Source organism: Neodiprion pinetum, chromosome 3, assembly GCF_021155775.2.
Source record: "Neodiprion pinetum isolate iyNeoPine1 chromosome 3, iyNeoPine1.2, whole genome shotgun sequence".
NCBI classification, from domain to species: Eukaryota; Metazoa; Arthropoda; class Insecta; order Hymenoptera; family Diprionidae; genus Neodiprion; species Neodiprion pinetum.
In genome coordinates this window covers 11,756,193-11,773,075 of record NC_060234.1, presented here as the reverse complement: position 1 = coordinate 11,773,075, position 16,883 = coordinate 11,756,193, and the positions used below count along the sequence as shown (strand labels likewise).

Genomic DNA, 16,883 nt, shown 5'->3' with positions numbered 1-16,883 from the left:
TGACTGTGACATATTTATCCAACGATGATGATAAGCGTTGCCCTTCACTCTTCAAATGACGTGAAATGACCGGAGCTATTCCAGTGTCAAAATTCATCTTCTCCAAAACTTTTTTTAGAGTTCCAGGAGCAGGGACGACAAAAAGTTTTGACAGCAGTCCATATGCCGTTGGAGACCGTTCAAAAATGATAAGAGATAGCAGCTTTTGCGGTGTTGAAAAACGTCGTGCCTAAAGTAATGAAAAGATTGAAATTAATGATAAATTTATATATTACCAAAATTATGAAATTTTTTTCACCGAGAGATAAATACATCAATAGCTCACTACCAAAATTTCAGATCGATTCACGTCATTGTTTCTGAGTAATTAATTCTTGAAATTGCATTTTTTACATGTAGAGATGTAGCGAAATGATAAAGTTAGTATGAAATCTACTTGCATCACTCGAGCGGTACAGAAGATTTCATACTATCTTTATCATCTCTCTGTACCTCTACGTGTAAAAAACACAATTTCAATAATTAATTAGTCAGAAACGACGAGGTAAATCGATCTGAAAATTTGGTAGTGAGCTATTGAGATATTTATCTCTCGATTCAAAAAATTTTATACAAAATATTTTATACAACAAAATTTTACCTGTGGATTTTTTCCCGTATGCTCAAATTGCATTTGAATGAAAATTTCTTGAACTTCTGTCAAGGACGGGTTTGAGAAACTTGCTTGTGCCTTTTTTAATTGCGCAACTTCTTGGCACTTTTTCTTATATCTACAATTCAGGTTTTCATTAGCCTTTTATGTTTAGAAAGAGCTTTCTTCAGTTTATTTATTTCAGCTTGATGAGCATTTCTATTGTCTTGGTTTTTGCTGTTGATGTTCACTGCACTATTGTTATTAGTCACAGAAATGTTTTGAACACCAACAGCACCACAAATGTCATCAGCACGATCATTGTTGTTGATAGAATCTACTGACATGTCGTGTATGACATTTGCGCTCAGATCACAGATTGCCACATCCGAACACTCGTCATTGTTTGTAGATTCTATCGACATATTTTGCACAACACTTACATCACCAACATTAACATCACCAACACTATGCGTCGGATTACCATTAATATCACACAAAGCAGAATTGTTTATGACACTTCGAGGATTTGTGGCAACAGCCCGCCGAAGTTCAACATTGATGTCTGGATGTGCACCGTTTGTCAAGCACCTTCGTGTTCCCGTCAATTTTACCATATCATCTGAAAAATGTCTATGGCAAATTCGGTACTTACGAAGATCATTACAAGAAATATTGTAGACCCAGGATACACAATAAATCATATCCCTCCATGTCAATGCGAGAATACCATCTCTGGGGAAACGATGACCTGGATCACTTTTTCCCGAGCGACACCCCAAAACAGCGCATTTATACGTCATTTTTCCTCATCCAATTATGTCGTATAATCAGCAAAAACAGTAATTGAAAAAAGCGTTAAAGTAATTAGCAAAAAACAATGAATCACGTAACCGCAGTTTCAACCAGCAAATCTATTGTTGTTTAGTAGTTGCGAACAAGTAACGATCGAGAGCAGCGCGGTCGATATCATACTCGTGTACATATGTAATATATGTTTACATGTATACATGTAAATATAAATGTAGCTATATATGTATGTCTATATGTATATATATGCATGTATGTTTGTGTATATTAATATGTTTACGCATTATAATGTGAGTATGTATATATAATCACGAGTAATTACGGGTACTTGCAGGTAAACTGGATGAAACAAAGAATAGTAAAATTTCTTTGTCAAAGACAATAGTGATAGTAAGGATTTAATAATTTATTACATTCAGATATTTATTGATTATTGAGGCATTAAAAAAATTTCTAAACAGAAACCATTTAAAATACACGAATGTGATTACAGAAAATATAAAAATAACTTTTAAATCACGAATAAATGGATTGATAATTCACAAACTTAAAATTACAAAAATGCACATGAACATTATTCAATTTTCTGAATGTGCATTTTCTTTTTCGGCTTATTAATAATCCATTTTCTTTCCTTTTCTTGAAAAAAATGATAGATGTTTTGTTTTAGAATTACAGTCATTGCAAAAAAAATATAGATAGATTTCCTAAAACGAAAATTATATGTCATCACTAATATTTTGCTGCAAATAATTTAATCAATCAATAAGTAAAAAAAAAAAGAAAAAAAAATATCAGCAAGAGAGATTCGAACCGACGTACGTAGAGTCAAAAGTCTCGCGCTCTGTCCATACGGCTGGAACGAGTACGCAAGGGCATGGCGAGATTGTGTATATAAACTGCGTTTGGGGAATTTCACGAACCGTTATTACGATTATTGGGTGTAATAATTATTTATTATTACTTATTATAATTAATTACTACTTAAATTAATTATTTAAACACAAAAATAAGACAATGACATTTTTTATTTATTTATTTTAAATATTTAGACATTACAGGAACTTTTTTTTAATACAATGTATATTCACGTATATTCTGATAGGCCTAAACTATACTTATTGCCGAGCGCGCATACAAAGCCATCATGGCTAAGCTCCCTCAGCTGGGAACTATTCTATCTCAGCTCTCCACACTCGAGTGCGGACCCCCTGATTCGCGAATTTGAACGCTCCCCTTTCGACGACTCGCGACCTACACGAGAAAGGATAATTTATCGTACTGATTTGATGTGACCCCGTGTAACGGAATTTGGTTACACTCAAATTCGAGACAATAGTGCCTCGGCTCAAAACGTGGTTCGACTCGATCTTCACGATCAATCGGAGTTGGCTCTACTTTATTACGCGCAACTCAGGCTACGGTCACTGTTCGCTATTTGTTGTTAGCTACATGACCGAGCCGCGTGGGAGGAGTAGATCGCTGTGGTTTCAAAGATGAGTTATTTGTTTATGTTGTATGTACACCCTATTTATTCATATTTTTATTTACATATATACAAAGTGATCAGTAATTTGGTTGCCACGCTAGTGAAGGAATTGTCTGGGTTTTGTTGCACCGCGGTGGAGGCTTCAGCGATGAGGTTTGGCGACGAATCGGTGTGGTCCTCGGTGGCGGCGTGTAGCGGCTCTCTGGAGAACTAGGCGGTGTCGGACAGTGTTGCCACTCTATTACAATTGTAACAGATCTGTTACCTTTGTATAGGATTTAGTACGCTAGTACGCCGATAGTCGATCTATTAAGGGGGGGGGTACACCATGCAAGATTGAAAAAATCGATTTTTTTTTTTGGCTTAAATGATAGATAATTGTCATAAAAATAATGTCCAGTTGGTTTTATAGCGAAAAAAAATTTTTTTCCCCACTTTTTACTCATTTTTCGAGAGCGCGTCGGAGTACTCTGAAACATGCGGTCGAGCGCGGTAAAGCGATTCAGGTAATAAATACGTTCAGCTTCCTTACCATATAGTGAGAATCGATTTAGCTGAAGGTAATAGACTTCTTTTCTGTATTATTTCATATTTTACACGTTAGAGGACGTTTTAAAAATGCCACTTTGAGAAGGACGCCGTTGCTTAGTCGGCGTGGAGCACACGTGAAATATAGTCGTTCTTGTTATGAAAACTTTATTTTTTCGTCGCCAAAGTTCAAAATGACAAAGAAAAAAGAAAATAAAAAGTTATATACAAAAGAAAAAGGTGATCGACAAAACCTAATCGAAAGTGTTATCCGCATAAAAGACGGCGTCCTTCTAATAGGTTTGAATTAGAAGCTTGCGATGAAGAATTCGTAAGTGCGTCTGCAAATAAACTACGAACAGAAGATGACGAAACGGAATTCAGTTATGAGCGCGGATTTGCGTACCGTATTATTGATTTTCTTGGTGTTTTTACGTTGCTGTCTAGTTTTTTGTGTTGTAAAGTGTGCCATGGTGACGTTTCATTTTCGGAAAGTTCGTGTCGTGGTCTTGGTTTTAAAATTGTTGTGAAGTGTACTAAGTGTGGAGAAAAATTAATTAATTCTTGTCCACTAATTAATAACAAGGCATATGACATTAATCGCCGCATTATATTGGCCTTTCGATTAGTTGGTCTAGGACTAGGTGCAATAGAGAAGTTCTGTGCAATCATGGAATTGCCACTTCCGGTGTTTCAATCATTTTACGCCAAAGTATTGGGTATTATCTCTACAGCAGCGAGATCTATAGCAGATGCATCTATGAGAAGAGCAGCTGAAAAAGAAAAAGCAGCGTCGAAAGCAAGAGGGGAAAAGGGATTGACGGTTTCAGGCGATGGCAGCTGGCAAAAAAAAGGTTTCACCTCACTGTTCGGCTTTGTGTCTCTCATAGGCTGGTCCACCGGTCAGGTAATAGATCTTCTTGTAAAATCAAAGTTTTGTCAAGCATGTAAAATTTGGGAGAAAAGGAAAGGAACCGAAGCGTATGAAGAATGGTTAGAGAACCACGAAGATGAGTGTTTGAATAATCACGAAGGCAGTAGCGGAAAAATGGAAGTGGACGCAGCGGTTGAACTGTTTGCTCGATCAGAAAAGTTGTACGATGTTCAATATGAATATTACATTGGAGACGGAGATACGAAAACTAAAAAAAGGAATTGCAGAGAGTAAACCTTACAAGAATTTGGAAGTAAAAAAAAAAGAATGCATTGATCACGTACAAAAACGTGTAGGTGCGCGGCTGCGAAATTTGAAGAAAGCTAACAAAGGTCTTGGAGGCAGAGGTAAACTGACAAATAAATTAATCGATGAATTATCTTTATACTTTGGATTAGCGATTAGGAGAAATCCTAATTCAGTAGAAAAAATGGAAAAAGAAATTTGGGCGACTTTGTATCACAAAATTTCCACCGACGAGAAACCGCAACATGAGGATTGCATGCCAGGTGTAGACTCATGGTGCAAATGGCAAAGGGCAAAAGCCACAAACCAACTGGAGAACTTCAAGCATGATAAAGCACCAATGTTGCAGGAAGTTTACGACGCTGTCAAACCTGTGTACGAAGATTTACTCAAAGGAGATTTGCTTGAGCGTTGCTTAGGAGGCTATACGCAAAATAGCAACGAGAGTTTCAACAGCGTTGTATGGTCTTTCGCACCAAAACACTTTTCTAATGGAAAAACTGTAGTTGATATTGCCACCAGTATCGCAGTCTGCACTTTTAATGATGGATTTAAAAGTGTAATGAGAATTATGACTGCTTTAGGACTCAAAATTGGCGAGAATTGCTACACGTACTGCACGAACGTTGATGACGAGCGAATCCACTATGCCGAAACTAGCATGAGTGAAGGGGCAAAAAATGCTCGTAGGAGATCCAAAATTGAAAAAAAAGCAGCTGAGGATGCTCTTGTGGAAGAGGAAGGACCACAGTATGGAGCTGGAATCGATGACTAAAGGTAAACTACTTTTTTTTTCACTTATTTTAACGAAAAACGAGAAAAAAACTTTAAACGCGTTTTTCTCGAAACCACGTTTTCAAACGCGTGCGAGATGCATTTCTCGAATTTTTATCCGATCCTTATGAAACAAATTTTTTTTGATTCGTAATACCTTCAAGCAGTCCACTACGTACCACTTTTTTGATATCTAGTCTCAAAAATTTTTTATGATTGTTTAAGTGACGATTTTTTTTTTTTTCAATTTTTCGACCACGTTTTTGCGACTTCAAACGGTCAAAAAAAATTTTTCAGACTAGATATCAAAAAAGTGGTACGTAGTGGACAAGAAAACATAATATACAACTAATTTTTTGTAATTTGTGTGTTCTAGGACTATCCACGACTCCACCAAATCTCGCACCCCATTTTTCCGAGCGGCTTTGGGGATCCAACTGTCACGACGCCATTTTGAAATTTTTCGACAATAAAAAAATTTTTTAAAGTTCTCAAAGACTTATATATTAATGTATTCAAGACCGCATGTTCATAAATAAATCCGTTTTTTCAAAAAAAAATCGCAAAGTTGCAGTATTTTTTTTTGCTTGCATGGTGTACCCCCCCCCCTTACGTTTGAAAAAGTAGATCGCGCCAGTAGATGGCGCTGATGGCAAAATTCATCTTGAGCTTACTTTTTTGCCGTGCAGGCACATGAGCGCTTCTTTGGCAACGATTGACCAATCCTCACTCGTAAATAGTGAGTGCGCCGAGCCGAGCCGCCGACGGCGCCGACGACAAACGACAAACGAACGACAAAGTGACAATTGACTTTTATTCTTTGTTGTTTTTGCGAATGCTAGAACTAATATCGAGATCTTCGATATGACTGGTCAAAGTGTGAGGACTATGACTGTGAGGGTAGCGAATGCGGAAACAAACTCTCATCCGAGTCGGTATTAAACGAATGTCCACAGATGAGACGGAAAGTAACCTTTTTCATTAGTATATGGGCTATTCCGCGTCAACCGGATCAGTCATCTCTCAGATATTTTTTTAATTTGGCATGTGGATTGTGTGGGACGAGTTAGATTTTTGTGCCAAAGCGCGAATCTCATAATGCAAAATTCGATTTTTTATTAACAATAACAAATTAGACTCCCATTTTTTTCAAAAATTCATAACTTCGGCAAAAAATTAGATACAATATATTTTTTTTTTTCAAATTACGCGGAAAGCTCCATAGAATTTAAAAAAAAATACGAAATGGTAAAAACAAGTTGTTATCAATTGTTTATTTAACAATTAATTTTTCAAAGATTTTCAAAACAGTGACTGACACGATCAAAAAATTTTTTTAAAATTCTGACATGTTCCTTGAACTGTACTACAACCTGTGAATTAATTCCAGAGGGGTGTTTTTCTTCGTTTTCGAGTAAAAAATCATTAAAGGTGTCGATGCGCATGAAATTGCGGCCCGCCGAGTCTCTACGTAATGGCGGGCGGCCGGTTGCCGTCCACCGCTACACCGCGGTGGCGTCGCAGCGTTATTTTAGAGTCATTTTCACGATGTAGGACATGATTGAAGAATCTGAAAAAAATACCGTACCTTCACAAGGCCTGCTCAAAGCGATAAGTGAAGTTTCAAGAATGTGTTTTTATTTTAAAATAAGTAGCAAGTGATGTAATTATTATCATTTATGTGCACTCTCATGGTGTGTAACCGTTATTTTGAATCTCTGTAATAAAAAAACGGTGAAAAACACATTCCTGAAACTTCACTTATCGCTTTGAGCAGGCCTTGTGAAGGTACAGTATTTTTTTCAGATTCTTCAATCATGTCCTACATCGTGAAAATGACTCTAAAATAACGCTGCGACGCCACCGCGGTGTAGCGGTGGACGGCAACCGGCCGCCCGCCATGACGTAGAGACTCGGCGGGCCGCAATTTCATGCGCATCGACACCTTTAATGATTTTTTACTCGAAAACGAAGAAAAACACCCCTCTGGAATTAATTCACAGGTTGTAGTACAGTTCAAGGAACATGTCAGAATTTTAAAAAAATTTTTTGATCGTGTCAGTCACTGTTTTGAAAATCTTTGAAAAATTAATTGTTAAATAAACAATTGATAACAACTTGTTTTTACCATTTCGTATTTTTTTTTAAATTCTATGGAGCTTTCCGCGTAATTTGAAAAAAAAAAATATATTGTATCTAATTTTTTGCCGAAGTTATGAATTTTTGAAAAAAATGGGAGTCTAATTTGTTATTGTTAATAAAAAATCGAATTTTGCATTATGAGATTCGCGCTTTGGCACAAAAATCTAACTCGTCCCACACAATCCACATGCCAAATTAAAAAAATATCTGAGAGATGACTGATCCGGTTGACGCGGAATAGCCCATATAGAATATTTGACTTGATTTTCTGCTCGTTTTTATAAAAAAAATACCCGTCAACATTTTTCCCAGATTCCTCGTTCCTCGACGAAAGATAGACGATGTTGATTCATCGGAAATTGAGAAGGCTGGTGCTTTGAATCCTCCGATATCGATTAATCAGCTATCTGTTGTGCCAGTAAATAAGTATGTATGACTTGATTTTTTTTCTATAGAAATATATTGTCATCATAAAATAAAAAGTATCATGAAAATTTTGCTCAATCCATTATGACCGTTTTGTGTGTCCTATTCGCTTACAAAAATGTGTCCTATTCGCCCTACAAAAATACTTCTGTTTCGATCCAAAACTTATCGATGATGATTTTAGCAGGTATGCCGATGCCGAAAAGAATTCTGATTGTTCAGAAAGTACGACAACTGATACTGACACTACAACTGGTCTAGCTGAAGATTCCTATGCATCAGATCATTATGTCGAAGAACCCTTCAAGGAAAGACGTAAATCGTACCAACAAAGATTCAAGGACAACTGGCAACACGGTTTTCCATGGTTGGAAAAAAAGTCGGACAAATCGTTCTGCACGGCGTGTCTCAAAACGATTAATGGTGGGTTCACTAACTTAAAACGACATGAGGTTACTGATTTTCATATAGAAAATATGAGAAAAGCTGAGAGGACGGTCAAGATTAGTGAGCATTTTAACGACGTAAAAAAACAACAGGAGAAACTGGTTAAATCGGCTGAATTGAAGCTCACGATGTTTTTGCACGAACACAATTTGCCGTTCCTCTTAATGGATCATTTGCCGAAGCTGGTTGCGTCTGTATGCCCGGATTCGAAAATAGCAAAAGCGGTAAAATGCTGCCGAACAAAAGCTACGAACTTAACAAAAGACGTGATCGCCAAGGAACAGATATCAGTCATTTCGGAAAAGTTAAAAAATTGTGTTTTTTCGATAATTATCGACGAAACTACCGGATATCAACACAGAAAAATCACTTGCTATCGTAGTGAGATTTTACGATAATGACGAATGCAAGGATAGATTTTTGGGGCTGATAAAAGTACAATCCTGCACTGCGAATGATATCTTTACCGCAATCTGCAATTTTTTCAAAGAGAAGATCATTCCGGTGACATATATGATCGGATTGGCGGCTGACAACGCATCTGTAATGATGGGAAATATCAACGGAGTACAAGCCCGCTTCAAAGCAATAATACCACATCTGTTCGTCCTTGGATGCGTTTGTCATTCATTTCATCTGGGCTCTTCAGCTGCAGCTAAAAAGTTGCCAAGAAGTTTGGAAGATTTGATACGAGCAGTCTATTCTTACTTCTCGCACTGCAGCAATCGATCTGGAAGATTACAAGAGTTTCAGATATTCGTAGAACTGAAACCTCGCAAACTGTTGCACCCGAGTGCAACGCGGTGGTTGTCTCTTCAAGTAAGTGCGTTACATCGGTTGTGTTCAGGAGTGTGCATGTAATTTTGCATTGTCTCGACTGCTTATTTGTTTACTTCTGTACTTTCTCAACCTCAAACTTGGCATTTTTTTCCTCAATCTAGGCTGCTGTTGATCGGGTGTTACAGAATTGGGAAGCTTTGATCCTTTTTTTCACGCACTAGTGCTTCGAAGATGACTTGCCTGCAACGCAAGCGATTTTGAATCAATTAAAAAATCCCATTTTCTCAGTATATTATACTTTTCTCTCTTACATTCTCGAAAGTGTAAATCGATTGAATCGAGAGTTTTAAGCGGAGAAACCGCAACTACATCTTCTTTTGAAAAGAGTTTCCGATTTGTCCCGAAACATTTTGAGGAATTACGTGAAAAAGTAATATCTGGATCGTGTTCCGATTAAAAACATTGAAGTCACTGATCCACGAAATTTCATTGCATTGGAGAAAATATATTTCGGAGCAAAAGCTGAAATATTAATGTCAAACGAAAATATCGATCGAAACGAGTTGCACAACTTCAGAGTGCATCCTTTGGGGTTTTATGTGATGCTCGCGGAACAGATCAAACGAAGGTTTAATTTCGATGACCCGGTTTTATCTTTTGTAAGCTATTTCAATCCGCGCATAGTGTTGTCTGGAGAGATTAGCAGTATTGCCACACAAGCACTCAAGTTTTTCCCACACCTCGTGGATGACATAGAAAAATTGAATAGTGAGTGGCGACTTTTGTCGGATTTGGAAGAAATGGAAGCCAAAAAAAAATTCTCCCATCGAAGATTTTTGGACTAATATTTTCAAGTTGAACTCTCGATTGGACATTCCAATGTTCCTAAACTTGACAAAATTAGTTAAGGGGATACTCTGTTTGCCACATTCTTCGGCGGCAGCTGAAAGAGTTTCTTCACAACTTGACTTGATAAAGAGTGAAATACGAAATCGCCTTCATGTCGGCACGTGCGAAAGCATTCTCCATGCTAAAGAGGCGTTGAGCAATAATTTGTGTTACACGTGGAAGCCTCAATCCTCACTGATATCAAAATTAAAATAATTGTTCCCGTTTTTATTTCTATCACTTGGGGTGAAACGTTTTTAGCTCTTTCATGTTAATACTTGTTTTTCAACTTTCCAGCTCTGTTCGGTCTCATCAAGCATTACGTTTCCATTACAGACACTGACAATAAAGTATGTGAAAAAATGTAGTAATAAAAACTACGTTTTGTTAATATTTGTTATTTATTTGTCAAAAAATTGATCGCCAAACCGCATGATCATAAATATGTACGTGATATAGCTTTTTCTGGTTCTAAAAACGAAAGTTCAGTAATCAGTGGTCGCTTCCGAGTTTTGCCCTTTTTCCTTTTTTTTAAATACAATGCTGAATATAAATGAATTATTATTTTTTTGGCAATTAAAGAGTTGTAACCGTTCGCATTTCTCATATCACCAACTTATATTCACCCATGGATAAAAGAAAAGAAGTTAATTGAGAGGTTCGAACACTGAACCTTCGCGTTGTGAGTGAGGCCTTGCGCCATTCGGCCACGAGCGCATTGGGAAGAGCAATGGTAGAAAATGGTACTGACTTATCAGGGCTGTTTGATACATCAACACTGCGTTGTGAAAAACTGTATTTAAGTATTTTTCATTTGATTTGCAGAATGGGTGGTATTTGAAGGATTTTCAGGGGTGACCGAGAGACGTTTAGGGTTTAGGGGGTGATGACCGTGTCCGTCTGGCAACACCGTCAGAGAAATAAACATCAGAAAATAAGACCAATCCCTACAAAAACAATTTAATACTTCGGGGGAGTGGATAAAAATGAAGTTTACCGATAACTTATCGACTCACAACTATACATACGACGTAAACATTTCGTGCATCTTTCCCTCTCTTCTCGTTCGTTACGTTTTAGTACGTTTTCTCGCCACCGTCCAATCCGAAATGAAATTTTGGACTGGCAACACTGGCGTCGGAGGACCACAGGTCGAAGCACCCAAGGAGCTGGTGGGTTGAGGGAACTTGCCCTTTTTGTTGGGCTGGCTGTTGCCAGTTGAAAAGAGTCCGTCATGCAGTTGTCTAAAAAGTCTGCGTGCTGGTCTGTGACTGTAGCGTAGCGTAGCAGTGTAGGTAGTATAACTGGTCAATTACGGCGAGACCGAAGTCATCCTGCCGATCGGTGAGATCGGTGGTCTCTTATCGCAGCCTCGGTTGGTCTTCAACAGCGGGAGACCACGTTGGCTGATTGCGGGACGCGCTCGGCTGCGTGGGTGGCGTGAGCGGCGCGTGTGACGTAACGCTTTCTTCTGTGGCGCGCGACTGGAAAACGTGAAACGTTTGTTGCGGTGCGTGAGTTGTAAGGCGCTCGACCGACAAGTTGACTTCACAAGGTTGTTCTGAACAGTCACCAACCGAAATAATCGGCAAACGAATTTCGAGGAATTTTCTACACGCAAATCACAAACGGCTACTCTTTCTCGGACAAGCCCTCGCTCAATTACTCTTGGAATTCGATCGCGAGAATGTTAGCAACGCTTACCGCTCCACATCCAGAAGACGAAGCTCTCAACTCCCTCATGTCGGTGCCCGTCCATCATGCCTCGCAACCCAACGAACTTTTTTTTTCTTTTTTAAAACCTCTGAAATTCCTAACTTATTCAAGCGCAACGCCAACTCCCTGCTCGATTGCCAGAACTAGAGTGATCTCAGATGGCCGATCGGCCGCAACGCTGATCTCGTCACGCTAATCCTTAGTGACGTCATCATCCTAAGAATGCGCAACAATCGATCTGTCATCGATTTTGGAGATTGCGCAGCTCGGCGCGCACCTGTCGTCTAGTGATGCCGTCGAGACGAGACATTTCTCGGCGAGACGAGACGAGATCGAGAAATTTCTTGTTTCGCCTCGAAAAACTCTCGTCTCGAAGTCTCGAGACGAGACGAGAAATTTTTCTCGACTGACGAGATTCTCGATCGAGATTCTCGACATCTCGAGACTTCTCGAATTTCTCGAGATTTCTCGGATTTTTCGAGATTTCTCAGATTTCTCGAGATTTCTCGGATTTCTCGAGATTTCTCGAGATTTCTTGTCAATTTCGAGATTCCTGGAATCTCTCAGTCTACGTTTGAGTTTTGGGGCACCGAATGAGAAAAATAAATAGTAACTAGGCGAGGCCTTGCCTCGCGAGGCCCGCGAGCGTTCTTAATTAATCAGGTTGCAGGACTTCGCGAGGCTCCGCGAAGCCGCGAGCTAGCGACAAATTTTCATCGTTTTCGAGGATATTTCTGACGATTTTCGCAATCAAAGTTTTTACGTCGAACCGGCTCCGTGAAGAACGACTTTTGGATGTTTCTGGACCTCGTCGGCACCTTCTTTTCGTGTTGTTGAACACTGAAAAAGCGATCAAGTGAGTCCTTCGTTTTTCACCGGGCGTGCGACGCCATTACCAAGCCAATTATTCCCTTTTCGTCCCACTGATCAAGAAATCCCCGTTTTCTGTCTCTTCTCGAATTAATCATTCGAGAAAGAGTTTTTCGTCGGTCAATTCGACGTGACGAGTGTTGAGCCGCGAGTCGTTTCCCCAAAAATCCCTTCGAAGTCATTGAGCTCTTTTTTTTGAGAATTGAGAACCCCCTTGTTTTGGAGCCGATAAGTTATCGAGCCATTAGATCATAGTTTCAACCCCTTTCTTAGTGTTTTTGTTGAGCCCTGTCGTCGATTAACAGCCCTGTGTCTCTTTCCATATCGAAATTGCCCCGGTTTTTGTGTGTTTTGCGATGCTGGCGAGCGAGAACTTTGTTTCGTTCGATCCAGTGCCGGCGCTAGCCCACGGCTGGTCCCGGGCGAGCCTTGAAAATCGGGCCCCTTATCAGAAATTTTTGGACCACTGAAGTCTTAAAGTGGGACGTTGCGAGATTTTTTGTTCGCAAAAGATGCTATAATATCGCTGAAATTCAACTCGTTGCAAATTCCATGCTCAATTGACATCGCAGCTAAACCATTCAGTCGATCTTGGCACATAGTGGATCGCAGGTAAGTTTTGATGAGCTTTAGCTTTGAGAAGGTCCTTTCACCCGACGCGGAGGTTACTGGTAATGTTAAGAAAATTCTTAAGGTCACAGTGAAATTTGGATGTATCTCATCCAGACCTTTATCAATAATGTGCGATATCATAACGAGTGCACTCAAGTCGGTCATTCCAGCGGCTACGAAGTAAGCTTTTAAAGATTCCAGTTCTTCGGCAAGCTCCCGACCATCAATGTCACTGTTCTCGTCTTCACCAGTCAGATAATTTTCTAAAGCTTTGGACTTAGTCAAAATTTGGGTTCTGTCCAATCTCATAAAGTTATCCGAGTTTCGGATGATACTAAATGGTTCACAAACGTTTTGGGTCATTTCGAAACGTTCGCGTAGGCTTGATATCGCTATATCGCATAATTTGTTGAAAAATTCAATTTCTAACCTTTTCATCGGATCGCTAGGTCGTTCGTCGTGCTGAGACTCATAATCAAAGAATCGTCTTGTTCCTGGGGTACGTGATTCGGGTAAAGTTTGTGAAATATCTAACTTCTCAGCCATTTTTTTAGCGGTGGCTATGCAAGTTTCGAAACCGGATTCTCGAAAGGTTTGTAATTAAAGAAGAGCACCATCAATCATGTTCATCGCAGTATGCAAATCAACTTTCGGACATTGTAAAGCTTTACTGATTTTGTTGATCACTTGCAGTACATCATACCATACTACCAATCTAATCAGAAAAGACAATGACTCAATTTCGAAACATAGGCCTCTCAGTTCCGATCTCAGCTTTGCATCTTTACCTTGCGACATTCGACAAAGTTCCTGCAACGCATCTCTGATTTCTGCTATTTGGAACCTCACAGCTTTTACAGCATTTATTTTCCCTTCCCAGCGAGTTTCATGCAATGATTTCACACTGATATTAACGTGCTCCTTCAATATTTGCCACCTCTGGGTTGAAGCAGCGAAGACTGCGAATAGCCTTTGAAGAACACCAAAGAATAGTTCAGCTGTGACGGACGAATGTCCGGCATCTGAAACTACTAGGTTGAGGTTGTGACAACTGCAGGAAACGAAAAACGCTCTTTTATTATCCTTCAAAATTCTGGCCTGAACACCACTATTTTTACCTTTCATATTACTGCCATTGTCATACCCTTGACCCCGACAGTTATTCAATTCAAGATTGTTTGATTTCAAGATATCTAACAACGTTTCATACAATCCCTTACCAGTTGTATCGTCTACAACAACGAAGCCAATGAAATGCTCGCAAATTTCCACGGTGTTTTTAGACACAGTGACAAATCGAACAACGGCAGTCATTTATTCTTCATGACTAATATCGGAGGTGCAGTCTAAAATTATGGAGTAATATTTCGCGGCTACCACTCGCCTGCTAATTTCTTTGAAAATTGCATTACCCAGTATGTTAATGAATTCGTTCTGAGTTTCCTTTCCCAAATAGTGAACGCGCTGGAGGTCCCCACTTTGAACTCGACGTACATGTTCGCTTAAAATAGGATCGAATTTCGCCATCAGTTCAACTTGGCTCAAGAAATTACCGTTATTCGGCTCGTATAATCGATCGACAGTACCTCGAAATGCCATAATCCGCTTAGCTAAATGCTTAATTATTTCAACGAGTCTTTCAAGTACTTGTTTCCAATAGGTTTCCTCTCTTTGGATTAAATTTTGATTCTCATCATCGATGGTTTTTCTACAATCTAAACAGACTTTGAGTTCTTTCCAGTCTTTCATGCATTCAATGTGCATTTTGGATTTTTCATGCGAGCTCAAACTGTCTTGCAAGTGCCGCCAGGATCTAAATCCGGTCGATTGCAATTGGGTTGGAATGTTGCGGAGGCCAAACAATTTGCAGCAAAAACAATAAACGGAATCCTTAGTCTCTGAATAAATTAACCAGGATCTCTCCATTTTTTCGCCATTCTTCAGGGTTTGATAACAATTTTCTATGGTGAAGCGCCGGCGATCTGTATCAAAAGGAAAAATTGTATTCCGATCTATTTTTGTAGGCCCTAGCTTTACCAATGCTACACGTGAACTGTCGCTGATGTTATTCGGCCACTTAGCAGGATCTTGCCAATCAATATTTGATACTGTAGAATCTTTTTCTATAACTTTTTCTGCCAAGTTGTTTCTATCTGTAGCTATCGTCATATCTCCGGTATTCACTGACTGAGCGTCCAAATTTCCATCAGAATCTACGGCGTCCTTGGAAGGTGGACAAGCGGGGTCTAAATCATCCGTGGTTTGGCTACATTCACCATCCTCATTATCAGACCTCAACCGCTTAACATAGCCTTGAAAAAAAACAGCACTTTTTTTGTCCGCTTCACATCGAGCTTTTTTTAATTTCCGCTTTTGGGACCCTGATAAGTCTTTGGGCTTGTTCATAATGACTATCGACTATGACTTGTGCAATCCAACAATTACAAAAATAAATTCAGAAAAATTCAATCAAATCGTAATTTATGCAATGTAAGTCAAGTTGAACGCGGTTGATTAATGTTAAGTAATATGAATATCCGTAGAAATGCCTATATTAAAGATTGTGCCCTAAACGTGATCGGCCGCTGCCTGACCGGAACGTCGGCAGCTTCTGAATAAATGTCTCGTCGATATCCGAGAGTTTGCAAATTACTAGTAATTTCAAAAGAGCATCGAGAATAAAAAATAAGAAACAACAATAGGTAGCGAGAAAATTTTCAAGAAATGTTCACGTTGTTGAAAGAGTTCCTATGGAATATGCGAATACAGCGGTTCAGCTAGACAGAGCGTAGCAGTGATTCCACAGTCCATACAAGTTACAAGCAGCGTGGTCTGATAGTAGTCTCTGGGCACGCCGCGCCGCACGACGTAGCTTGACGTTTGAGCTATAAACTGGCGCATGCGCTGCAGCCGAACAAATTGTGGTGGGGGCCGTCGGTCCAGCCAACACCCCGCGCGATCCGTGCTCGCCGGTGACCTAGTACAGCAGCGTGAGCCGTACAATGTTTCTACAAGGGCCCAATCGTTCAACCTCATTTTATAATTTTTTTTCATATTTTTTTTCTTACACCTATCATCTCGATGTTCACACACAGGATAATGTATTATCGCAGTTAACCTTATTCCGAAAAAAATTCTTATTTTCTTCAGTCTTTGGGCCCCCTCGGGAACAGGGCCCCGGGCGGTTGCCCGGTTAGCCCATACCTAGCGCCGGCGCTGGTTCGATCAATCGGGTCTCGCCGGGGAAACCCGATTCGAACGTCCGCGTGGTTCGCTCGGCCGCGAGGCTCGCTCACCCAGTGTTCCCTCTTTGTCATCACGTATTAAATTATCGCTGTTAAATTGTTTATTGTTGTTTTCTTTGATCTTTTAAGTCCATTTTGAAACGATTGCTGGACCGTCTGATCGTGGGATTTCCATAATTACTATTTTTTCGATTTTTGAAAATGATTTTTTTTTTCACAAATCATTACGAATACCCATTTTTGTTACTGCATAGTATTTTTTGGATACTCGGATTTTATTTTAACACTTTTTGCTTCCTCATAGGGGAAGCTATGTGACGGTGAAAATAGTTTTTTCCAGTTGCC

The 16,883-nt window shown here is 39.5% G+C and overlaps 3 protein-coding genes across 3 annotated transcripts; all 3 read right to left on the bottom strand.

The window, feature by feature from the left end:
- Nucleotides 1-13,155: 13,155 nt before the first annotated feature.
- On the bottom strand, nt 13,156-13,839 carry LOC124214338 (uncharacterized). The gene has a single exon (XM_046616602.1). The coding sequence runs from the start codon at nt 13,837-13,839 to the stop codon at nt 13,156-13,158; it is 684 nt and encodes a 227-aa protein (XP_046472558.1).
- Nucleotides 13,840-13,893: 54 nt separating this feature from the next.
- Nucleotides 13,894-14,607, bottom strand: LOC138190598 (zinc finger MYM-type protein 1-like). Its single transcript, XM_069134344.1, has one exon. The coding sequence runs from the start codon at nt 14,605-14,607 to the stop codon at nt 13,894-13,896; it is 714 nt and encodes a 237-aa protein (XP_068990445.1).
- On the bottom strand, nt 14,608-15,699 carry LOC124214337 (zinc finger MYM-type protein 5-like). The gene has a single exon (XM_046616601.1). It carries the CDS (start codon nt 15,697-15,699, stop codon nt 14,608-14,610), a length of 1,092 nt encoding a protein of 363 aa, XP_046472557.1.
- Between the last annotated feature and the right edge of the window lie 1,184 nt (nt 15,700-16,883).